Here is a 24,348-nt window from a genome sequence, read left to right as displayed (position 1 = left end):
GCCATCACAGTTTGGCAACTATTATTCCCAAAAAGAGGCCAAGTATGTTTGCTTCAGGCTGTTTATTACCACCCACTTTACCTTTACTGTAAATCCATTTCACATGAAGCTACATCCATATTTTGGCATATTAAAATGTTTTTCTGTCCATTCATTTGATTATTTTTAATTCTCTTTGTTTCAGGGTTTTCTGTCATACACTGTGAAAGGCTACAGTACTTTTCTATTAGTCTAAAAGCAGCATCTTTGCAGCAGCTGCATCTGCACATTGAGAGATGAAGAAAAGAAAAGGTTACTTTGCAGGGATTTGGAGATATTAAGCGCTCCACATGTTTGGCAGGACACAAAGAGCATGACTGAAAGATAAAAGACAGGTGCTGCCATTATAAAACGTTCAGCTTCCAAAAGGGATTAGAAACTTTATCAGTGTTTATCAGGCCAAGTTTTGCTTAACTGTCCATTTGACCGTCAGCTTGAATGGGATGCACGTCACAGATTTGCATTTAAAAGTCCAATTTATGTACCCCACCCTTCCCTTAATCATTTGATTAGTTCCGTTTACTCTCTTGGGTTATTGCGAAATACGAGTTGATTCTACCTTTTATATTTATAAGATAGCTACTCAAAGTTTTGCTAAAAATCTCTTAAAATTGACTTAAAACAATTCTTAAAGCAAAACCTTCTATGACCTTTTGCTTGTAAAATAAGTCTTTCATCGAGTCTCATATATTCTGGCAAAGATATGACTTTGTTCTTGTGGGATGCCAACTATTAAATGAAAAAACTCCAACATTATTCTACCCCCCGCTAATTGTCTCATGCGAGCGCCAAAGGGGGGGGTGTAAAGTTTTAGCGCGGACTTCAAGGAACGCTTCCATTAATGTCGCACGGCCCCTCCAGCCACATTAGATGAAACATAATAATCTGCCACTTTATGGACCTTTGCTCCCCCTAAATGTCTGCCATGTTGCTAATTGCGTACATCTGCGCGTGGCCTTTTTGATGTGACGCACGTGTCCGCTGGCAGTGGTGCTCAAGCGGGCAAAACCACATCATTAATGAACAAACACACAATATCAGAATATAAATAAAAGCTGTGGGCTGATTTTTATGATGTTTCCAAACATTGTTTTCTCATTGAACACAGCGCAGGTGCTGTGACAAACAAAACAGCAAGTGGAGGACGCCATCAGAGAGGATTAGCGTCCAACTAGCTAGCCAACTTGTCACAGTTTCTCAATACATCTTTCGGGGATGTCAAAACAAGCACTGTTATTTGTTTTGATGGCTACCTGACCCAAAAGAGCTAAGATAAGAAGTAGCTAGCTAGATGTTTGCTAATGCTAATGGAAGACAGGCTAATTCACGCATCACATTCAAACAGGTGCCGTTCTACTGTATTCTGTTTTTGTTTTGCGATGTGAAATCCAAAATACTAATTAAAGTTACTTTTGTGTTTTAACTCGCAAAATGTACACGCTTTTCATTCACCATTAACAAACGCATTTCTGCATGAACTCCGTCCAATGTGCTTCCGTCTTCTGACCCGCGCGATAACGTTCCTTTCATCCAAATCCCCTCGAGGAGCAAACACAACCCAAGAAAATTGACAATGCCGCCGACCTCTGTAGTCGAATGGCATCTGTGTTTACTTTCAAACGACTTTTCTTCAAACTTGTCCAGAAGGAGCGCGGCGAACCTTCAGAGACGTAATTGAATTTGGGATCAAAGACGTTCAGGTCAAGAGGGCTGCGTCGTTTATAATGATAACAAAAAGACTTCCGGCGTTGACCTCCATCCCCCTTCGGATACCTTCATTCTGCTCCTTGTGCCCCCCTACCTTAAAAAAAAAAAAAAAATTGGATAATCTTGAGTGAAAGACAAACCCCTATCATACAGGACAGTGCAAAAGTACTAGTTTATTATTATGACAAATTGATTACGCAACACGCTTGTAGTCTATCGAAGAGGAAGTCAGCCATTTTTGTTTTGCGCAACCATTTTGGGCCAGTTCAAAGGCTCAAACTTTGTAAGAAAGTTCGAACAAAAAACATCCCGACAACAGTTTCACAGATGGACACTCCATAGGGTGGATCATAACAGGACCCACAAAAGTCTCAAGGACTCATGCCTGAAATTGAATAGTAAATCAGCCATTTATGGTTTTAAGCAGCCATATTGGGTTAATTCAGCAGCTATTACTTTGACAAACCCCTACAATTCACCTGAATGAGGTGCGGTTATAAGCAGAAATACGAAGCTGACGAAAAAAAAAAAATCAAAGGTATCTATTTTTCTGCGAGGCATAGGGTAAAAAAATTCAGATCAGAAATCATTTAAAATATTTGCCATGAAAAACAAGGCACGTACATCGCTGCCTGCAGCTCTAACTACTTTTTTTTTTTTTCAAATTATCCCCCACTTTTCGCTCATCTGCATGCTCAATTTGAACAGACAAGTGCAGCAACATAGCTAACAGACTGGAAATCAGTTTGTAAGGCATGGCAGAATAATACAGAGATGCATGATGATAACTGGTGTTAGGGCGCCCCCTTGTGTCAGGCATTCATATTCACATTCTCAGTCATGGGCGAGTCTTACCTGCAACTTTTGGGGTTTTTGGAATATTCATCACCTTTCTTTCTAATGACCAATCCGTTCTTTTTTCTTTCTTTCAGATTTTCGCAAGCGTCCAATCGTGGATGACAAGCGCTGCGCCGACCTCTGACACAAGGAGAGGCGACCCTCCGACTCGTCGTCTGAGTCGAGATGCTCTGAGGAAACTTCACTGGAGAGTCCGCCGTTGAAGTCCGGCGAGGAGGCCCCGCTGGCATGCTCCCTTTCCTTACCTGTGGACAGCCCCTCCAGGTGAGCCTGGAAGGTGGCGGTCTGCTGTTCCAAGGACAGGAAGCTCTCCTGCACCTTGTCAAACTGTGAATGAACACAAGCAGAACCTTTTCCAATTCTGTATGAAGAACCAAGAAACAATTGCAAAGAATGACTACCTGCTCCATGTTGGACTGAAGCAGCATCTCGGGCCACACGGACTCACTCTCGCAATTTCTGAGCGTGCTGCCTGCATGGCTGTGACTCCAAATCAACTCCTAGAGGACCAGGCAAGACTGAGCTGGATAACATCCCGGCAGTTCCTCAGATGATGTTTACCTGAAGGAGCTGTGTGCAGTCTTTCAGGAGAGCTTGGCAGTCACCTAGTTGCTTCCTGTGGTGGCTCAAGACTGCAGATAAGGTCTTTGCAGATGCATGAAATGTTAATTGAGGAGGCAAAAAGCAAACATTGTGAAAAAAATATGAGCTCATTTTAATTTAATAAAAAACAATTTCATCAATGATGTACACTTGCAAGAATTTTAAGGCATTCCCAAAAGTTGTGTAAGAAGCAACTCAAGCCCTCCAGACAACATATTGTTTACCTCGGCGTCCAGGTGGGCCGAGGCCAAGTCTTCATGCTCTTGACCGCCCTCTTTCGTAAGCGTGACTCCGGTGTGGAGCTCTTCCAGTCGGCCCCAGCGAACCTCTACGCCCTCCTGCAGTTCTTTTATGCCGGCTTCAAACTCAGCCTGGATTTGAAGCAACCTTCTCAGTGAGCTGCTCCTGCACACGGAGAGAAGCGTCTGAGAAACGTCCATGGCAATGTCAAATCAAATCTGATTCCAGACTTTCTATTTCTGCAGAGAAAGCCTGCACTGACCTTTTCCGTAAGTAGCTCTGAATGAGCGTGACTTTTTCAGTCAGCTCCGTGAAGTCTGACCCCGGGTCAACGCTCTCAAGCGTGTGGAACACGGACTACAAATGGGGGAGAATGAACGAGGCCTTCGCATGTCACCTGAGAAAATGAAGACTCACCTCCAACCTGGAGAGGAGATCTTGCATGTGAGGGCCGCTAGGGTCTGTCAGAGGTTCCTGAAGGACGCTCAGGAGCAGGCTCTCAGTCAAGGCAAGAGCCAGAGGAATTGGGACACCTGAACTTGAGGACCTGGTGACACAAGGTGACATAATCAACATGCATTCCTTGACCACCAGAGGACAGTGTTATATAATCATAATACACCAAAAGGTTTCACAAATAAGTGATAAAGATGATAAAGAATATAGCTAATAAAAAAAAATACAAGTTCACCGCTCATTTGTCATCATCTTGATTTGAGTCACAACTTCCTCTTTGATCACGGGAGCGGGTTCCTGTCCCAGGCACGACTTCAAGTACCACAGCAGCGCATAGACGCAGCCTGCCAGGGTTCCCCACAAAAGGCACAGGAGTGCCCCTCGCCAACACACATCTTCTAGAGATGGTGGTGCCCCCAGGTGGCAAACGGACCACAACGCAGCCACTGGCAGGAATGTGACACATCCTGTGCTGAAGAGCTTCTTCCACCTTCTCCTCCTCCACCTTTGTGTGGCTGATGAGGTCGACGGCATTTGAAGATCACGTGATGGCTGCTCTGAGCTGCAGAAAGTAAAGAATTTCAGCAAGCTGTCCCCCACCAATTTCTCTTTGTTGTCAATTGAAATGCTAAAAGTACTTTAAAGGTACTAAGTACCGCAAAACTGTTAAATCTTCCACCTGCAGTTATTGTTAAAAAAATATATATATGCACTTTATATTTGTGACTCACCTGATTAATCAGTTATAGGTTTTATTCAGCCAAATACCAAAATCGGCATCAAATAAAAATATTCCATGTCAATCCTTAGTAGAGTTCACTATTCTGCAAATCCGAGCTACCTCATTCCATTTACCATGAGCAAAATGTCACAGATAATCAGGCAAGTGAAAACAACAGCATTCCAGAGGATTGCTATTTGGCAAACAAAAAAGTTGCTTCCTTGAAACAAAAAGCAATCCACAAGTCATATTTGCGAGTGTCAACAAAAGATTTGTAGATTTGTGCTTCAAATCATCGTTGAGGTGTCAGCAGATCTCACCTGTGTGCCTTTTCCAAACACTCCCGGACAGGTTCCCCTTCCCACCCCCCGCGGCTGGCTCGGTCCAGAGCCCGGTCCAGAACCGCTCTCGCGCCAGAACCCGGGCCATCGTGACCTCCGGCACCGCTGAGCGTCATGTGCGGCCAGTTGACATGCTTCGAGAAAGTGGGGAAAAGCACTAGAGCGGCATGACGAGAGACTTTCGATTTACCTGCCGATCTTGTAGAACAGGTACTAACCGTGAGATTGATGGACGTGCCCCGCCTCGGAAAGCAACACAGCCACTTCCTGTCCTCTCAAGGATTAGCTCACAATACAACATTACAGATGCTTGCATTAAACATGAGGTGGCCCCTTTGTCAAAATTTCTGTAAACTTTAGGAAATTTTGCAATTAGACTAACCTACCCCTGTGAATAGTATTGGTTTATTTTATACAAGGGTTTGATTAAAAGTTTTTGATTTTCTTTTATTTGGTCATCGATTTTTATTTATTGTTTTAGTTTTTGTTACCTATTAATATTTTTGGTGTACTGTAAAAACCCATTTGCTTCCACCATAAGGTTGTAGAACGCTGTTAATCATTTGGGGACAAAAACGTGACGCCTGCGCTATTAAATTGGAAGATCTTCATTTTCTGTTGGAGTTTTGGTTTACAAATAGTGACTTTTTTGTTTGGGGTATTCCAAAAGCATAAAAGTTCCCCCCCACTTAGGCGGGAGTTGATGTTTGGAAAGCTGAAAATAATTTTGAGACTTGTCATTTGTTGACTTTTCTAGCAGCGTGTGACACATCGACAACAACATAACACTTTACAAACACATAAAACTGTGCTGGTCTTCATCTTGCCTCCTAAATTCATCGAGTCTTCATTTGATTTTAATCCACGTGCTCCAAAACTGCCAATGGGCAGGATTAGTGGTGGGAGTGGATTAGAAGCGAGGGGGTCAAAGTTCAGGGGGGGGGGGGTGGTTTAGGGTTTAGTGATGTGGAGCTCGCTGGCGCCGCTCCCATTGGTGGTGGCGGTGATAATATACTGTGTGGAGGCTTGCTGACGCGCCGACGGCTCCAAGTGTTCGCCATGGTTCGGACCTGAGCTGACGGCACCTGAAGCTTTGCCGTCCAGCTCCGTCTGACCTTCGGAGATGACGTAATGCGTCTGAAGGGACCCAGAGGAGAATTGCATCCATTTGTGTCAAAATATTAAATGAAAGATACCAGAACAAATCATAATATGCACAAAGGATCTCGAGCCGGGTTTGAGGTCCACTCACCGTTTTCACCTGGTTGCTGGTGGCTCCAGTCACCGGCGTAGTGGTCTCGGCAATGACGTACTGAGCGTGGGGCAGTGTCATCATTTGGATCTCGGAGGCTGCTTGGGTACAAGTACAGGTAGATAAAAGAAGAGCTCATTGGTCACATGGCAGGAAGCTGCGAGTGTGTACAGCAGGCTGGACTCACGATAACCTCGATAGTTCCAGTTCCCAGGTATGTAGGCGTGCTGCACTGCTCCCTGCTGCTGTTGTTGTTGCTGCTGCTGTTGTTGTTGCTGAGGCGTCCCGCTGCCCTGAAGACTGTGATTCTGAGCCAGCGTCACAGGGGTCAGCTGGGCCGGGCTCAGCTCCTGATTTGTCTGTTGGGAATTGGGGCTTTGTGGCTGACCACTCACCTGGGAGACAAGTTAGAGATGCTTGCTGTCATGTATTCTAGCAGGGAAATGAACCTTTTAACGTGACAGAAAAATCAGAGGGTGTGCACACTTTTGCAACCACAATCTCATCTTATTTTAACTTACCCTCTCAAATAGATTGTTAATTTGTACTGTTCCGTTAGTTAGCCCTGAGCGAGTATGTGGTTGGAGTTAAAGCCCAAACAATGCATCAGTATCACGTTTTTATTTTCGTGAAGGAACGAATGTTGAATGGACTCGTACCTGGGCGACACCTTGCCCAGAAGCCGAGGGCTCGGTGACTTGGATGTGCTGCACCTGGATGGAGTGCTGGCTGTAGCCGTGCGGGTCGTGCAGTTGGCCCACATCCACCGTCTGCTGCTGAGAGTGCGGGGAGGAAGCCTGGCCAAACACAAACATGGTGACCACCGGGTCCTTTCAATACTCGCCAAAGGGGAAAGTTAGACTTCTTTGAAACTGGAGCCTTTTTTCCGTCCCACTGAACAAAACAAAAACTTCATTTCAACTTCCTGATCTTCAAAATTGCCACGAGGCTAAACTGAGCTTCCTCCCTTAACTATAAACCTACTCAAGTCGAGAAAGAAAAGTCATGGTTGTTACCGGCGCCACCTGGACCACCTGCAGCTGAATGTGCTGCGGCTGGGACAAGGTGCTTCCTGCCTGGGACACGGGGATGTACTGGATCCTCTGGTAGTCTCCTTGCGGTGTTCTGTAGTCGGTCGTCAGCGTCTGGGAGAGCTCCGTCATGGCCTGCGTTAGCAAGTCGGTGGTCTGCCAGACAAAAACATATTTGTCTTAATAAACACAAGCAATCAATTCATCTGTGCTACAATCAACAATATCAGATTTATGAAATTGTCATCTGCTATACTGCAACGACTTACCACGACCGCCTCAGCGGAGGCGCTGTCCGTGCTGATGACGGCAGGCGTGCTGGTGATGACGGCCGTTGCCAGGGGCGCTTGGATGGTGTTGGTGAGCTGAGCAAACTCTGGATGCTTCTTCCGGATGTGCTGCACCATCTTCGTCTGAGACACACAAACGCAACAATGCCTTGACATATGAGTGACTTGGCAGGTTTTCCAAAGAGTTCTGTTGAACGTATGACTCCAATCCTTTGACCTCACACTGACCTTGCTGCTGTACTGCTTGTCGCAGTGCGGGCAGCAGACGGGCGCGAAGGCGATGGTGCCGGCCAGCTGCGTGTGCGTGGTCAGCATGGGGTCGGGCTCGCCGGGAGCGGCCGGGCGCAACTTGCGGATGCTGGGCGGCAACTCGGCTCCCGGGTGGTTCTTCAGTATATGCGATTTTCTCTTACTGGCGCTCTTGTACACCTGCCAACAAGGTGATAGAATGTCACTTTATTTATAAACATTTGTTATTATTTTGCGTGTGATGGTCGGGTCACCTTGTCACAATACTGGCAGAAGTAGTCCCGGTTGGGCTTGATGATGGGCAGCGTCAACTCGGGGACGTCGTTGACGCGCATCTCGGGGTGACGCTTGGACAAATGATTCACCTGCCACGACATATCATCAACATTCACAGCTAGCCGGCCGGCTCTCATTACGGGCGACGGCGAGCTTTAGCGGGCTCACCAGCATTCCTCTGCGCCGGAATCCCATCATGCATAGTCTGCATTTGAACATAAAGCTCTCAAAGTCGGTGGTGGGCGTCTTCATTTTGTGGCTTTTGGAGCGCTGATTGCGCTCGGCTTTCTTGGCCTCCCGTTCGGGATTGTGCATCCGCTGCATGTGCTCCCGCAGCTTGTCTTTCCTCTGGAGGAACATACAACAATCTTTTACAAATTATTTTACAAACAAGCAAGCCACTGCAGATGTCAGTTGGAGGAGCAAGCCATGATTGAATATTCAAACCTCTTGCACTTCGACCTGACCTTAAACTGCTTGCCACAGGTGGAGCACAGGAAGTCCCTGCGATCAGAGTGGCGCAGCATGTGCAGGCGCAGCTTGTCGGGCCGGCAGAAGGCCTTGTCGCAGTTGGGGCACTGGAAGATCTTCTCGGAGTGGAAGCAGCGGATGTGCTTCTTCACCTAGTGGGGGAAAAAAAATCAAAGACCTCAACACGAGACGCGGTACAAATTCCAGCCGGGATGAGAGTTTCAGAAAGTCCATGACTGAGTCCTGAGCCAAAGTCTCACAAGAGACACCGACGGTCTCGCGCGAGGGAAAACCAACTGACCTGGATGAAGTCGGGAAAGGTCTTCTTGCAGGACGGGCAGGTGAAGACGCCGTCGACGGCGTGCATCTCGATGTGGTCCCTGAGCACGTCCAGCCTGTCGAAGGTCTCGGCGCACAGCAGACAAGCGTACGAGCGGTTCTCGGTGTGGACCAGCAGGTGGTCGTCCAGTGCCGTGTCAGTCACAAAGGTTTTGCTGCACAGGTGGCACGGGAAGACGAAGGTGTCGCGGCCGTGCACGCGCAGGTGCTGCTCCAGCTTGTCCTTGTCGCGGAAGGCCTTGTCACAGTGTTTGCACTTGAAGGGGCGGAAGCTCTTGCGGATGAAGTGATGCTGCAGCGCTGCGTTCTGACAAAACGCACAGGAAAACCCGTGAGCTTTTTTTTATACAAATACATGACCATATCATTCAAAACTTGCTTTCATTTGTTTTTTTTGTTTTTTTTTAAACAAGCTAATATAATTAACAGGTGACAAATTATAGTTATTGTCTTTTGATTTAAACAAAGAAGCATTATCCTTATGGTTAACATCCTGCAACATACTGTGAAATAAATAAATATAATATACAGTATATCGACACTGAGGCAACCGATTCAATCGCTTTTTTTGGTTGGCTAAAATGCACCCATGAGTGTCTCTCCTACCTGGACATCCGTCTTTGAAAGAGGCCCGCATTAAGAAGAGAAACACAATGTTGACAAACAAACACACACTCAAACGCCTTGTAATCGGCGTTTGTCTCTCACCCGCATCTTTTTCAAGCGCCGCACCTCCGGCGACGAGAGCTGAGCATCCGACTGGTCCTTCCGCACAGGGTCCTCCTTGGTCGGGAGCGGCACGTCCACATCGGCAGGCAGGGTCGAAACGGGATCCGGCGCCGGGGAGACCGTTTGGCCGTCTGCCTCGGTGTCAGGTTCGGACGCCGTCATCTCAACGCCGTTGTGAGCCGCCTCCGTTGGCTCGTCCGGTGGCTGCGCCTCGGTCAGCTCCGGCATCTCCTGAGAAGAAGGTAAAAAAAAATTCCAAATGATTATAAACCAAAAAAAATAATTTAACAAAATAAAACAAAAACCAATTCAACTTGTATATATTTCTAGCAGAGCATGTCTGATGGTATTAAAACTGCTAGCTACTTACCGTCGTCGTCTTGCCCACATCATCTTCAACCGGCGCATCCAAACGTATGAATTTAGGCGGTCGCCCCGGCCTTCTCCCTGTCCCAAATCGCTTCCTGCCCCTGACCCGGCCACGCCCTCTGGACCTGGAGGAGGAAGAGCCAAAATGAGAAAATCTGTCCTTTGTGATCAAAAGCCAGGTGCTGCAAAAGGAAGGAGAACGTTACCTGCCAACAGAGTAGATCATGTTGTCGTGCAGGTTGAGATGCTGCTGGAGCTGCTCAGAGCTCACAAAACGCCGGCTGCACTCGTAACACGGCCAGTTCTTCTCCTGCTCCCGTAGAACTGAAGGAAGAACCGAATGAGGGAAGAGCACGCGAGGCAATTGATCGTCATCATTAAAACCATCAATCGACGATTACGACATGATGACGCCGACGCTCACCTTTTCTCTCTTCTTCTGTAACGCTGTGAAGCTTCTGATTGACAAACTCTGCATAGGACGCTGCATACCACACCTGCAAAAGGATGCAAAAATTACGTTTCCAAATGTCCGCACCAAAGTTGACTCTGCTCAAGACACGGCGTGGCATCGACCTTGAGCTCTTGCTTGGGTTCGATGTTCTTGATGGTGGTGTAGAAGATGTCGGCGCCATACTGGTACGCCACCAAGTTCTGCTCCAGGTGGTTCTGGGCGGGCCGCACAAACATCATCCAGTTGCAGCTGTCTTCGTCAGACAAGTCCAGCCACGTGTCTTCTGACTTCTCGCCGTCTTTTTCAGAGTCCAGCACGCAAAGCTGCGGAAGCAATGGACAAAGGCTGAGTGGCAAACGATCTGCAGAGAAAATACTGTAACTTGTCAGTAGGTGGCGGTGTTGGCAATGTACCGTGCAACATGTGCCTTGGCTCAATTAAGACAAAAAAATACTAACTCCAATGATGTGCCTGTCCAGTTAATCAAAGTGTTTTACAGTTTCCATCCTGTCTCAGCGTGTTAGGGCTCACTTTCAGGTGAAAGTAGTTGTCCTGCAGCTCGCTCTGGGCCACCAGGGGTCCGTCCACGGGGCCGAACTGGGTGCGCTTGGGGATGCGCCTCTTGGAGAAGACCCCGCCCAGGAAGCGGTCGATGTAGAGGACCAGAGGCAGACTGGCGCGGGCCCTGGACATCACCGGCCGGTTGGGGATCGGGTGGAGGGCCCCGTGGTTCAAACACTCCGAGGGATTGGTGTTGTTGCACTCCTCGCACCCTGGGAGGGGTTAGGCACACTTTCTTACTATAACTGTAATGTGAACGGTAACACTGAAAATATGGACGCACAGAGGTTGTGAGGGTTGAAGCGCTGACGAGGCTCCCAGTCGTCTGTGTCCGAATCCTCGTCTTCATCATCGTTGTCTTCTTCAGAGTCATCCGTGGTGTCCATGGCCCCGAGCGGGCTGGATGGGGGCTGCTCCATGTCGGCTAGCGAATCGGACACGGGCAGTTGCTCCTGCTGGACAGGTTGGAATCCAAAATGGTGTTGGTCAAGACAGACATCTAGAATTTACAGTCACTCTTTGGCCTATGGTAGGAAATTAGCAAGACCTAAACTTCAACCTCATTTAAAATATTATTATGATGCAACGAATCAAGCCCTCACCTGAGATGCCGGTTCCAAGGTGGCCTGCGGTGCCTCGGCCACATTGCTGAGGACGTGCAGACTGGCGGCATTCATGTTCTGCCCGCTCGGCAGCAACACCGCCACCTGCGGAGGGGCAGCAGTAGATTTCATTTATGATAGAGTTAAAACTTTCAAAATAAGAAAATGGATTGACAATCTGCACCTGCTGAGTCGTGCCATCCTGCTGGATGTACGCGACTTGAGGTTGATCTGCAAACACTGCCTGAGAGGAAATTACAAGAATGGATGAAAAAAGCCCTGATAAAAAAAAAATATATATATACACTTTTTTTTTTTTTTAACAAGCCTGACTTGAGTTCCATCCGCAGGGTGAATGTAAACCAGCGTGTGCTCGGCCGACTCCACCGAGGTGTACGAGTTGCCGTCGGCCGTGTAGACCACCTGTTGCTGCTGCCCGCGTTCCGCCTGATCGCCAGCGTCACCGCTGTACACGATCTGGGCCACCGTGCCACCTTCAAAGTGAACCTGCAACTCAAACCAAGACAGTCACCATACCTGCTATATTATTACCCCTTGTCAAACTATATTATTATGAGTACTGCAGATGACCATTATGTGATCTATAAAACCAAACTAGTTTGAGTGGTAAATTCAACTAGTTTAAACGGCGTTGTGAAAGTTTTTTTTAAACCTGTGTGGCATCGGCCGAATCTGTGTTCGTGGACTGACTCCACACGGTAGGAGGTTTTGGCTTGGTTTCCATGGCAACGCAGATGGTCGTGGTGGTGGTCGGCCGTCACCGCAGTCCTCTTGAAATGACCACGGACACCATCGTCAATTAATGGCGGACAAAGAAACTGAAGTGCAACTACAAATTTTTGAACACAACACCAGACTGAACTTTAGGCTTCATGCTCAACTAAAGATTTCATACAAAATGAATTTGTGACTATTATATTTGTGACTATATAGACTCCATTACATTGTCACATTTAGTGTCAGATGAGTTTATTGTAAGTTATTGTATTGTAAGTTTAAAAATAGATACAAAGAATATGCTTGCCATACAATAAAATGGGTTGTGTTTTTTTGGCGTAAATATAAAAATATGCAGCGCATTTGCAGGATAAATGTTGAATACGTCCATTGGGGGAAATTAAAAAACGCGTTCAGGGAATGTTCACAGGTTGTCAATACGCCAACAGCAAGCAGCAGCGTGCTCCATCATACACACGCAGAGCGGTCATCGAGCACACTCAAAGCAGGGGTAAAGCACATCAAGGTCGGCTAACGTTTGCCGGCAAAGCCGTCGGGGAACCGGTGTCACAATGCAAATTCGTGTCGAAGCAATAGCAACTGTGCATGGAGGGGGGGGGGGAACCGACGGTAAACTTAATCAGTCAAAATAGCCTAATCGATAAATGAGCTTTACCCCCCCACGTTAACCCCGCAGGTTGTCGGTCCCAACCGGACCATACCACAAATTAGAGCGCAGTAGAAACGCGGGCGTTCGGTGTTAGCATTTCGGCCTTTTAGAGCCACTGGAAAGCCGACATAAGAGGAACGGATAGCATCTCGTTCCACGGGTCATTGACTTCTTTCTGACATTATGAACAAAACGTGGTGTGAACCAGCAGATAAGTGCCTTAATTCCGTCGATCCACCCGTCCCCCACGTTGGTTTGTCTATCCCAGCCCTTCAAGGCGAGTGTGGAACAAGGAAGACGGGCTCCATTTTGGGTGGGACTATTAGCGTCGGGAGACATGGACGAAGAGCGAGCTAGCGACAAATATCTTCTTTATCGGCGTTTACGCACTGGAAAGCAGACGAACATCCGACAACAGAACGACTACTTGCCACTTGCGCGGCGCTTCTCAGTAGAGGAAATCCTTGGTTTTAAGACGTTGTATGGAAAAAAGCAAGCTGTTCTTACCTCAGAATGGTAGCTGCAGCGATGGTCGTATTGCATATATTAACATAATCTGCCCAGCAACGTACACTCTTTGCCCTCTGATTGGTGGGCATTTACCCATCAACAACCGTAACCACAGGACGATTCAAAACTCGAGATTAAACTGCGTATTGTTATATTAAACATTGTTATTGCATCTTAATTGTTTTCTCAATAAAATGTTTAACAGTTGTAAAAAAAGATCCAATTTACGTGCTTCAATTGCAGCCAATCAAATCAGTTAAACACGGCCGTTATCCAATCATCTCCCCCCATATTATATTCTTAATCGTCAATAGGTGGCGCTTCGCGACTGCGTCACAAAGCTGGTGAAAGCAAACGGGACCAGACCACCGAAGAAGAATGGTTAACTGACTCGCACTGCCAGGTTGTGTTACACACTAAGGCCTGCAGATGGCAATAGTGTACTTCACATTTGAAATATTTTAGTGTCAAACCACACACTTTGCTGCAGTGGTGGATTGTGCTGAGTCGTGCAGGCAGATATTACAGCAGCGACATTTCCATTTTACACCCCCACATGCCTCATTTAATGTGTGCGTGTTCTCTGATTGAACTCGTCCTCATTTCGAAGAGAAGCTGCTCGAAAGAGTCATGAGAATTAAGAGATTTTAAATTACGACATACACTACAGTAAATGCTCACTGTTCGCTGAGATTAAAATGATGAATGGTGAGCAGTGAAAATATTATTTTATATATATATAGGACATGTTTATATGAATCATCTCATTTTTGAAATTTGTACCGGCCCAATCTGGCAAGCGTCAAAGGTGGCCCAACAGTGCTATACTGACCCAGGGCCACCGGGCCATGGTTAATGTTTAAACCTGGTATTTGTAGAAATAAACTGGTATTATAAAGTTATTTATTGTTGTGCTTGATGTTGGCTGTGCGCTTTTAGGGGCCTCGTGAGTGACGTCGTTTGTGTATGAGCAGCAATATCAAGATTTTAACCTCCCCCAGAAAGAAACAAACACGGAATTAATTGCTTTTGTTTGCACCATCCTATCAGTGTGAAATAGACCTTTTATTATTGAAACCATTTGTTTTTATTTGTTTCTCTGACCGTCTCTCAAAACATTGCTTGATGAGAAACTGGTCCGTGGCATAAAAAGATCTGGGACTGCACTAGTCAAGAATTCTATTAAATGTTAATGACAGCACAGTTAAGAATGGTGATTGTGTGTTTGTGTGGGTGCAGATGACCTTTGAATAGGAAGTGTTCGCCTCATATACGCAGTAGATATGCGCCAGCTTAGCGCTATTGATCCCGCTCCTTGTGGAGACATTAGGTTTGCTATAATCAATAGCTTTCCTTCAGCAGTCGTTCCCGTGCAATTCTTTCTGCTTAGAAGGAGATTTAAAGAAGAGAAAAAAATCCAATCTAGAAGAAGGAGGAGAGAGCAAATGGAATGTCTTGATGTCCTTGAACTTCCAAACTGGGAAGAAAATGGAATTAAAAGACAGATGGTGGGTGCGCCCTCTCTGGCTCCTTTTAAAGATCCACAAATGTTGTTTGGACAGCTCCCAGCAAAGGCGACTGCTTTTTCAGGTGAAACTTGACAAACAACCGCCCCAATTTATAATAATTTTCTTTTTAGCCATCACTTAGTCGGTATGTAGGTTCTGAGCTGTCCGTTCATTTACAATCTGCATTTCCATTCATTTTAATGCGGCTAATTTATTTGGTATTGACTATTGTCAAGGAGCTCGGCCAAGGAACAAATTCAACTCTTTGCTTTTCCCATTGTGTGTTTTTCCCCTCAGCGCTGTCACATTGACGGATGTCAGGTCAGCGCAGTGACAAACGGACAGAGATATCCCAACCTCGTCCAAGTTGGCTGATGGCACCAACAGACGGACGCACAGACGGATGAACAAACCAACACTGGAACCGACAAGTTTCTTGGACGGCGCGTTGCGCAGCATTTAGGACGGACGTGTTTGTCATTCTTTGAAGGGCGTCAAGGTTACTCAACGGTAAGCGCGGGTAAGGTTGCTGATTATTTTTTATCGCCGTTCTGCCACGGAAGCCTTACAACTAACTAGCAACTTAACTCATTCACGAACTGACTTATCGACTAACAACTGGATGACTAACGAACCAACCGACAGTTAACCAATATTGTAACTCATTGTGTTATTCAGTCGGGTAAAGTTGTCAATGGCTTAGTTAAGTTCATCAGATGGTTTTGACAAAAGAGCCGCAGGAAATATTTCAATCTTTTAGTTTATAAAAGGACAAAGTCATATTAAAAAAGGTTTCCTGGGCGCGGGAGCTGGAATATGAATTATAATGAGTACCAGAAACTGGCTTCCTGTCACGCTACTCGCAATCGCCATGGCATCCTCCCAGGTGACTGTGATAATGGCCTTCCTTTATTGCCACAATTCCTCGGAGGAGATGGCCCGGTGCCCAGCGTGACGGCGAGCCACAGGGGAAGACTGGTGCTGAGCTGAGGTTAGGTGAGGCTGCTTTTGGGTTCAAACTGATTTGTCAGCGGGGGTGGGACGGCAGGGGTGGGACGGCAGGGGTTGAAAACCAGCGGTTTTCAAAAGTGTGAGCACCTCTTTTCAACACCTCTGCACGTGTAAATGAGCAAAAGAGTTGCACCAATCGTCCTCTGGGTGGCAGCGTGCATCCACATTGATGCCCCCCCCAGCCTCACCCCCACCCCACCTGGCGCCCAGGGTCTCGGCTCATCTGCTCTCCTGCAATGTGGCCTCCGGAATGGAGAGCCTGGCACTTGTGGTGTCCTCAGGATTGTCACAAGTGCTCTGTCAAATCAACAGCCTGCCACCTTCTCCGCCCAAGACCCAAACAGCCCCAAACGTCCCTCGGAGGCAAGCCTGCCAGCCTCCCAGGAAATGAAGTATGGGATGGAAGAAAAGCTTGGAAAAAAAAAAAGCCATTTCAAAAGATATTTTTTAACCCTATCCCATCTTTGCCATAAGTTACAGAACATTCCAAAAAATAGACATTACCCAAAGCCAAAATACTTGTTGGCAAAAGTTGGCCGTGCATATTCAAACATACAAATGCAAATAAGCGACACTGGAGCAAAGTCGTTCCCTCGCTAATGAAGCCGCTTCATTTCCAACACTTAACGAACTTTCACGAGGTCAGGACTTCAGAGGGGGGAAGGTTGAGAATCCCGAGGCAACAGTGGGTGGACTTGTTAAGTGGTGCAAGCGCACCCCGTGGGATGACACTTGCAACCACGCCCGGGCGACCCCCCGCTACTGCGCAGCGCACGGGGAACGGTCTAAGTGGCTTGATGTGCAGCGCCCGTCCCGACGTCCCGCCGTTAGCGCCGTGTCGCGTTACGCTGCCGTAGCCGAGGTCACGCAGTGTGTGGCGGCCGTGCTCGTCGCTGCGGGGCAGATTCTCAAAAATCTCTTTGCAGTCATTTTTGGTTTACTTTGCCCTTTTTTCTGCGCTGTCTATGTTTTTATCTGTATGTTATCAGTTTTGCTCCTCTTATTTATTGTGTTATTTGTTTATTATTTATTCATCACTCATTATTTATTTATTATTTATTGTTTGTGCCTTCTTGTTTTTATTTTGTGTCGTCTACTTGTGTGTCTATCGTGTGCTGTGTCTCGTCACCGTGGGATAGAGGAAACGGAATTTCGGTTTCTTTGTGTGTCTTGACATATGAAGGGATTGACAATAAAGCAGACTTTGACTTTTTGACTTTGACTTTTTACTTTATTTTTGGCTTAAGTTCACTTTTTGGCTGGATTTTGGATCACTTTTGCTTTTTTTTTTAAGCCTAATTTGAATCCATCTTGATGTTGAATAGTTTGAGCTTTATTAAGTGTGATTTTCTTTGTTATTAATTATTTGGAGGGCTTCAGCTACCAGGGGAGATTCTTGAAGAAAGTCCAAAAAAACAAAACAACAAAGAGCTCACTGGCGTGGGAATATTCTGACGGACGGGTTCAGAACAGCAGCTGACACGGGCCCGCGCACAAAATGTGGAATTAGAGCGCTTCTGGCTCGTTTAAAAGTTGCATCTGAAACTTCAGTTTGGCGAGCCTCAAAAAGGTTCAGTTCTGCGGACTCACAACAATGCTTCACTTCTTTTTCCACCTAAAACATAGGCCCACTGTATTTTAGGAGACTTGATTTCATTTTGCATTTGTTTGCTTTTATTTTGTTTTATACACGACGGAGTGATTATATTGCCCCCCCCTTCACTTCGAGGAAAAAAACTTGCACGTACGCTTAAAATAATCCCGCAGTGTGAATTGAGTTGATTACTTTTCATTCTTAAAAGAAGCTGAAGAGAAGCAATTTCATTTCCTCTTCCTCCTGCTATGAGACTCGCCCACCCGTTCGTTACATTATTTTTTGATTATTTCATATTTCTCTGAATATGACGTTAGAAGCACACGCTCTGCTGTGACTGATACCACCTGACCTCAATTTACCGGCAGGTCGTCATGAATATGATTAGCACGCCACGCAAAAACTTGACTCAAGTGTCCGGTTGAGTGACGTGACAAACGCACGTACGTGCACACGCACTCAATACTAAACAGTGCAATTGCTTTTTCTAAGTGGACATCTCATTAGGTACACCTGCATTACGACATTCAGAACAAGAAACATTTTAAATGTATGGATGAATTGTTTGGCTTCTCTTAATATCAACTAGTAAATTCATATTTTCTGTGCCAAAATAATTTAACACATTAAGTTTGTGACTAATTCCAGAGTTGCAGTATTTGAGGACCACGCACTTAAAAAAAAAAAAAAATTAAACTAAATTTGGGGCAAAGTTTGAATACGGCCTATATGCAGCCCCCGGGCCACCACTTGGCCATCCCTTTTGGGAAAATGAACCATCAATCATTAGTTGTGGGGAAAAGAAAAGTAGTACAGCACCATCTGGTGGAGTATTTACTCCTTCTGCTCCTAATGCAAAATGATCTCTAAATGCAAAAGTGTACATTACACTTAATACACATTGCAGGAAAACATCTGCTGAGCCTTTACTGCCTACTTTACTCATTAATGAGTGTACACACACGCACGTACACACACGCAGCACGTGAGCAGGAGGCATTTGGCGTCATGGCGGCGATGAATATAAAGTATAAACACTCCTCGAAATCCAGCACCCCTGGCCTCAATTTCACGCCATTATCTCAGCATAATAAACACATTAGCTTCTCGCTTCCTGACGCCTGCTCCCGAGATGAAGCTTCCCGCGCTACATCAAATCATTTGCCCACGTGAATTATGCATGAAGCCCCCTCGCGACCACACCGGCGGTCCCCCGGGGGCCTCGCCGGCTAACTCGCCACAGGAAGCCAATGACGGACCAGGATTTTATTTCTTTTTTTTTTTCCAGAAGGGGAATGATGCATGGTCACTCGTGTTCACTTGAATGGACGCTTCCTCACCAGACTGTCACATCATCTTCGGAGAGACTCCAAGCACTTCACCAAACAAGCTTTTTTAAAAAAAATATTTCAGCATGGTGGAATGCACATAAAATTCACTGCGACGGCAGTGGGAAAGAAATTTACAGTAAAAATGTAAAATAAAGGACTTAAAAAAGTCTTAAAATAAAAAAACGGTTAGGCGTTCAAATTAGATAAAAGCGGGCAAATATTAACGATTAAAAAGTAGACTGAATAAGTAAATGTAAGAAATCTTGCCAAGTGTCACAAAATACAAAAAACTTTTGGATGTAAATGAAAACGAAAAAAAAAGTGCAAATGTACGGTGGCAAATTGTCAAAGCCATTTGCCTTAGACCTCCTGTGACAGTTGACATCCAAACGTTTTCCTGGAAAATAGCATTCATTTTAATAACCGCACGTCACCGTGAACGGAAAAAAAAAAAAAAAAAAAGTGATTCCGCGAGTCGCAATTGATTAAAGAACTCATCCTATCTGCGGCGTAATATATCCACGCACACGCTCCCTTCTGTTTTTCCAGCGCCATTGAATAAAAATGTCAAGTTTAATTAGGCACCGCCGCCGCTCTTTGAGAGCACAACGCTCGCACGGAAGCAAAAAAGATGCCAAAACGTCATTTGGGGAAGCTGCTCCCAAAATGTGGCAAGTCAAACTAAGAAACGTTGCAAGTGAACTGAACACGGTTAATCATTACTCAAGGAAACTGATTAGTGAGGCTTTTTCTCCCCATGATTTAAAATGCTTTCAAGTCTTCTAATATGATTCAAACAAAATACACAAAGGATTATTTTTACACTGTCAATCCAGTTGGGGGGGGGGGCATTTTAGCTAGCTAGCTTTTAGCAGTGCCCTTGTTGCATGCTAATGAAAGGTGGTTTTCAAAACATCTTTCCGTGTCAAAAGATTTCATGTATCAGAAGCCGCGCGTCATCGGATCGCACGTTACCATCTGACAAGGCGACACAGACGTCGCAATTTGCCGGAACGCCGCTTTGATGAGGCGCTGACACGCGTGATTACAACGATAGCGGCTGATGAGCGGTAATGGCCTGTCACTGGTTTTTATCTGGTGTCACATTGGGATGTTGCGGGAAGCCGAGACCAATCAAACGGCGGGGGGGGGGGGGGGGGGGGAAGGGACGCAGACGCTTACGACAACTTGAACCGACGCGTCGACCCGAAACCGGACGAAAACCGAGGTCCAATTGGGATGTTAAGTGATGCAAAAGCGTCTCATTGAGCAGCAGACTCAACTTTATAAAGTTGACGGATGGTGAATAGAAAAAGTCTACACCCCCTGTTCATCTGAAGCACTTTCAACGGCGGCGGGGGTGGGCATATACTGGCTACCATTTAACATAAGTTTGAGATGGGATAGTTCTGAACACGGCCACATCCCAATTATAAGCGGGTGTGCACACTTATGCAACTACATTATTTCAGCTGATTCTACTTTTAAGAATCATGATGTGATTTACTTCCAACAACCTCTCATAATTTTCAGATGGACGTGAGTCGTTTCCAACTGAGTGGAGGAAAAAAAAAAAAAACACTTTTGGGGCGACATACAAAGGGTTAGGTCGAGGGACCCGAGTCAGCTTGCGGTGTGCCGGAGAGGGGGCCATCAAGAAGCGGGTGTTCGGCCAGGAACAATCAGGGGAGCCTCGGCAGGGGGCTGATTATCGTCGCAAAATCATGTCGAAAAGCTACCCAGGCACTGCGGCCGTTTGACACCCCAAGAGCGTTCTGACTGGAGGCCGCGTAGCTGTCAGCTCAGCTTGTTTTAGGGATTGGATGATACGGGTTTAATGCTGTGTTTTCTATTACTCTGAGGATGGGAAAAAATATGTTTACATCTAAAAGTGCAGCTTTACATCGCTGCATAAGAAAGAAAGACAACAGTCTTTGGGGAGTCAACTAAGCCGCTGGCAGTCATGTACTTCTATAGTAGCGCTCATTAAATTTTAAAGCAACCCAGATTGATCACCTGACTGACTGCTGCCCTTCTGAACTTTGCACTTTGCACACACAAGTTTCTTCTTTTTGGGGCTGCTTAAACTTTTCCGCCAGCAGCAAGACGAGACAAGGTTACTTACAAGCTGGTGAGCTTGATCCCATGCAGCAGTTCATTGCGGCAAAAAAATTTGTACGGGGCGGAGGTAGGCAGCGATGGAGAATTCACACTATTGCTGCTGTGTTGGTATGAACAGAAATGTTTATCATCATGCAGTGGAATTCTGTCAATGTTCTAATTTACACACAGTTAAGTTAATGGTACATAAAAACAAAATGAAATACGAAAGCGGTAACGTTTCATTCTTAGCTACACTCAACGTGAATTCAGGCTAGCAATGTGCTAACGTGCTAGCGAGCTCAAGCGTTTCTGTTTCAGAGGAGAGAGGAGTGAAATGAGGCTCCATTCGAATCTTGGTGGCGTCATGCGAGGACTTGCTGGAAATTGTTCCTGGAGCGTCCGTGTCCCGACGAGATAGGGAAGCGGCATGTGCTCTGGTGCGATACGGTCGGCCGATGTCCAACTGACCTCAGGTTCCCTCGTCCTATCGGGCCTCGTGAGTCACAGGTCTAATTAACAGGCTGGGCCCGGTCCAGGAAGGCTTTAACACTTCTAACTGGAGTCACATAACACCTCAGCTAATTAATCCTGCCATCGTTGGAAAGTGGAAGTTCGCAACACTTCAAATAAAAGTCGCATTTCAGCAAATCATGTGGTGGCGCTAAATGTATAGTCATATCAAGTTTCATTCAACATTATTGCAGATTTTTAAAAAAAATATTTCACCCCATCTCCCTCTGCTTTTTTTGCGAAATAATATACTGAATATTGCAACAAAAAAAAGAAAAAAGACACCATTTTATTTCATATTGGCTAATGAAATAATCCCACTGACTAATCGAAATAAAAATAAATAAGTAAATAAATAAAATAATAAATAAAATTATCTTCAGAGGCCACCGTTTTTTTTTTTTAAGCAATTGCTGCCGAATACATATTTTTTAAACAAGCAAAGCATAATAGCGACAAAGCAATTTCGAGCGGGTCTCGCAAAGTGGACGTTGAGAAGTGCTATTCGCTTCCACATTTAGTCCTGTGTTCAAATGCCAGCGCAGCGTTGTAAAACTCATCCTCACTCCATTTCCACTGGCGTAACCTTTTTACCCTCACCATTTTTCCCTTCCAACAGCAACCTTTTCCCGAGTCAAAGGTCGCAGCCTCACCCAGTGGTGCGAGATGCTTGACCACCTTCACAACAGAAACTGAGCTGTTTGCTCCAACAAGCGGCCGATGCGAAAAGAAAAAAAAACACTTCTTAACCGACCTTTCCGCACATCAGTTTAACGCGAGCCGGCGCTATTCGCGTCAATCTGAAGCCCAAGCAAGAATTTAGTGAGGCTCGGACATGGCGGAGCCTCTGTGTTGCTACTTCGATTTTTCTCTTTTCTTGTAGGCAGCGCAAAGCTTCGCCGTAGATCGGAAAGTTTTGTGTTTCTGTTTCAAATGCAAAATGTAAAAACTTCATCAGCCTCATCAGTACGGCGCTAATATTAGTCAATGAGGATAAATGACTACCGGAAACTTGTAATTAGTAAATTGTAATCTTATGAGCCTCACATCACATTACAATCGTCAGAAAATGAAAACACCTCAAAATGACTTGAAATTCATCTGAAAGGCTTGCGGAGCAGCTTATTAGCGTGTCAAGATGTTATTTTCATTAATGAGGCCGCCTTCTCGCGGACTCATTGTCAAAAAGCAGTGCACTGTTATTCCATGAAAGGACTAATAAGGTGTTTTTCAGGTTACTCGGGAAAATCCTTGACAAGTTTACTTGGGAAGTCTTTTGAAATGACCTGATAGGAAAATGCAAATAGTTTTTTTTTTTTTTTTTTTTTGCCTGGAGGCCTCTGGTGTATTAGACAAAAAGGGATGGATGATAAAAAAAAACAAAAAAAAAACAATGTTCTCAATAATTGAACAATAATTATTAAATGCCGACTTGTAATTTTATAATTATTACAATCATCAATGACCAATAATACAGATTTATGGAAATACCACATATATTTATCGTAATAAAGCTTATTGTATGGATTATGTTTGTTAACAAATATTCTTTAAAAAAAATTGCATATTAAATTGCAATGGTAATATTGAGGAGGCTCTCCGGTCGTTAAAGTAACATTTCAAAAAAGGACTCGGTGTTGTTTTGCAGGGCAACTCAAGGTGTTATTATTTTTCATGCCCCAGCTGACAACACCCTCACAGCTCTGGGGGTTTGATCTGCCCCCCTTTCGACACCCACCTCCGCTACTGGCCGCACCCTGTCTCGTATCAAACGTGTTATTTCTAATTAAACCTTCTAACTGAGGTTAAGAGGCAATTTCATGCACCCTACTCTTGATAAATAGATGGCGGACCCCCGTCACTGCTTCTCCATTCCGCCATTAACAGTCTTTAGCCAGCACCGTTTGCTCACTGACGAGTCTAATCAGTGATAAGATCCATTTTCCTTTGCACCTCCTCCACACTAAGAAATGTCAGAAAAGACAATATTTATAGTCTGTTGCAAGTGTCTTCCCAACATACTTTTATGAGCTCCCAAGAGACCAAAAGGTGTTTTCTTAAAAAAAACAGTTTGGCAACTGTAATGCCCCGAGTGTTCATTATGTGGCTCATGAGAGTCATTGATTGGCCCTGATGGAATGTAGAACATGATCTGAGAGAGAGGGAGAGAAAAAGGATAGTCATTTTCTGAGGGCGAGGGAGAAGAAGCCAGAAACATTGATTAAGGTCGGGAAAGGCTCTCTCTGACGGGGGATTAATTACCGTCTTTGCTCTGGAAAAGGAAACATTGATCTGAGCGAGTGAGGAGGAAGAAGATTAATGACAGGCAGCTTTATGGTGATGAAGATTAAGTGAGACAGAGGAGAGGGAGAAGAAATGTCCGTCAATGTGCAGGCCGGACAATCGGTCGGAGTCTTCCTGTGAGGCCTGAAAGAGCTTCCGACTTATTGCTGACATTGTCATGATTCGTCGTTTAGTTTAGACTATTGTCGTTTGTGTGTTTTTTAAATGATACAGGTAAGTGTGAATTTAAATTTGTGCAATTCCGGTGTAGTACCGTGTTTGGCCACAACATGCCTGGGCAGCACTGAGTTCTACTACGAGTGAAGAAGAAGTGTGTGAGGCAATGCTAAGAAAGATGAGGAAATCAAAAATATGATGCATTTCATTCCTCAGTTCAATTCATTTCATTCAGGGATATAAAGCGTAATCTTATCCCCACCTTTATTAAAATTTAATCTCCTTTTCATGCTCACAATTTGCCAAAGAATACTCGTGACCCGAC

General features: G+C 45.4%; 2 protein-coding genes across 11 annotated transcripts; both read right to left on the bottom strand.

The window, feature by feature from the left end:
* Positions 1-1,894: 1,894 nt before the first annotated feature.
* Positions 1,895-5,346, bottom strand: si:ch211-151h10.2 (uncharacterized protein LOC567699 homolog). Its single transcript, XM_037267485.1, has 8 exons — positions 4,945-5,346; positions 4,139-4,465; positions 3,865-3,994; positions 3,710-3,804; positions 3,432-3,612; positions 3,166-3,249; positions 3,006-3,104; positions 1,895-2,931 (listed from the first exon to the last, which is right to left on the bottom strand). Exons 1-8 carry the CDS (start codon positions 5,079-5,081, stop codon positions 2,644-2,646), a joined length of 1,341 nt encoding a protein of 446 aa, XP_037123380.1. The 5' UTR covers positions 5,082-5,346; the 3' UTR covers positions 1,895-2,643.
* A 300-nt stretch (positions 5,347-5,646) lies between these two features.
* Positions 5,647-13,624, bottom strand: prdm10 (PR domain containing 10). 10 transcript variants are annotated; one of them, XM_037267480.1, is made up of 24 exons: positions 13,216-13,624; positions 12,262-12,438; positions 11,922-12,095; positions 11,773-11,832; positions 11,589-11,693; positions 11,270-11,438; positions 10,957-11,198; positions 10,548-10,748; positions 10,396-10,468; positions 10,178-10,295; positions 9,973-10,096; positions 9,582-9,833; positions 9,480-9,491; positions 8,836-9,180; positions 8,531-8,686; positions 8,232-8,411; positions 8,042-8,152; positions 7,767-7,967; positions 7,518-7,661; positions 7,234-7,404; positions 6,877-7,014; positions 6,405-6,612; positions 6,218-6,318; positions 5,647-6,102 (listed from the first exon to the last, which is right to left on the bottom strand). In XM_037267480.1, the coding sequence occupies exons 2-24, from the start codon at positions 12,331-12,333 to the stop codon at positions 5,917-5,919; spliced, it is 3,543 nt and encodes a 1,180-aa protein (XP_037123375.1). In that variant the 5' UTR covers positions 12,334-12,438; positions 13,216-13,624; the 3' UTR covers positions 5,647-5,916. The 10 variants fall into 10 exon arrangements, with proteins under 10 accessions (XP_037123375.1, XP_037123369.1, XP_037123376.1 ...); XM_037267474.1 differs by having other exon boundaries at positions 11,270-11,441; positions 13,216-13,623; XM_037267481.1 differs by having other exon boundaries at positions 6,218-6,315; positions 6,411-6,612; positions 11,270-11,441; positions 13,216-13,623.
* Between the last annotated feature and the right edge of the window lie 10,724 nt (positions 13,625-24,348).

Source organism: Syngnathus acus, chromosome 13 (assembly GCF_901709675.1).
Source record: "Syngnathus acus chromosome 13, fSynAcu1.2, whole genome shotgun sequence".
Taxonomy (NCBI): domain Eukaryota; kingdom Metazoa; phylum Chordata; class Actinopteri; order Syngnathiformes; family Syngnathidae; genus Syngnathus; species Syngnathus acus.
The sequence above is the reverse complement of the archived record's forward strand: the minus strand, read 5'-3'. Positions and strand labels throughout refer to the sequence as shown.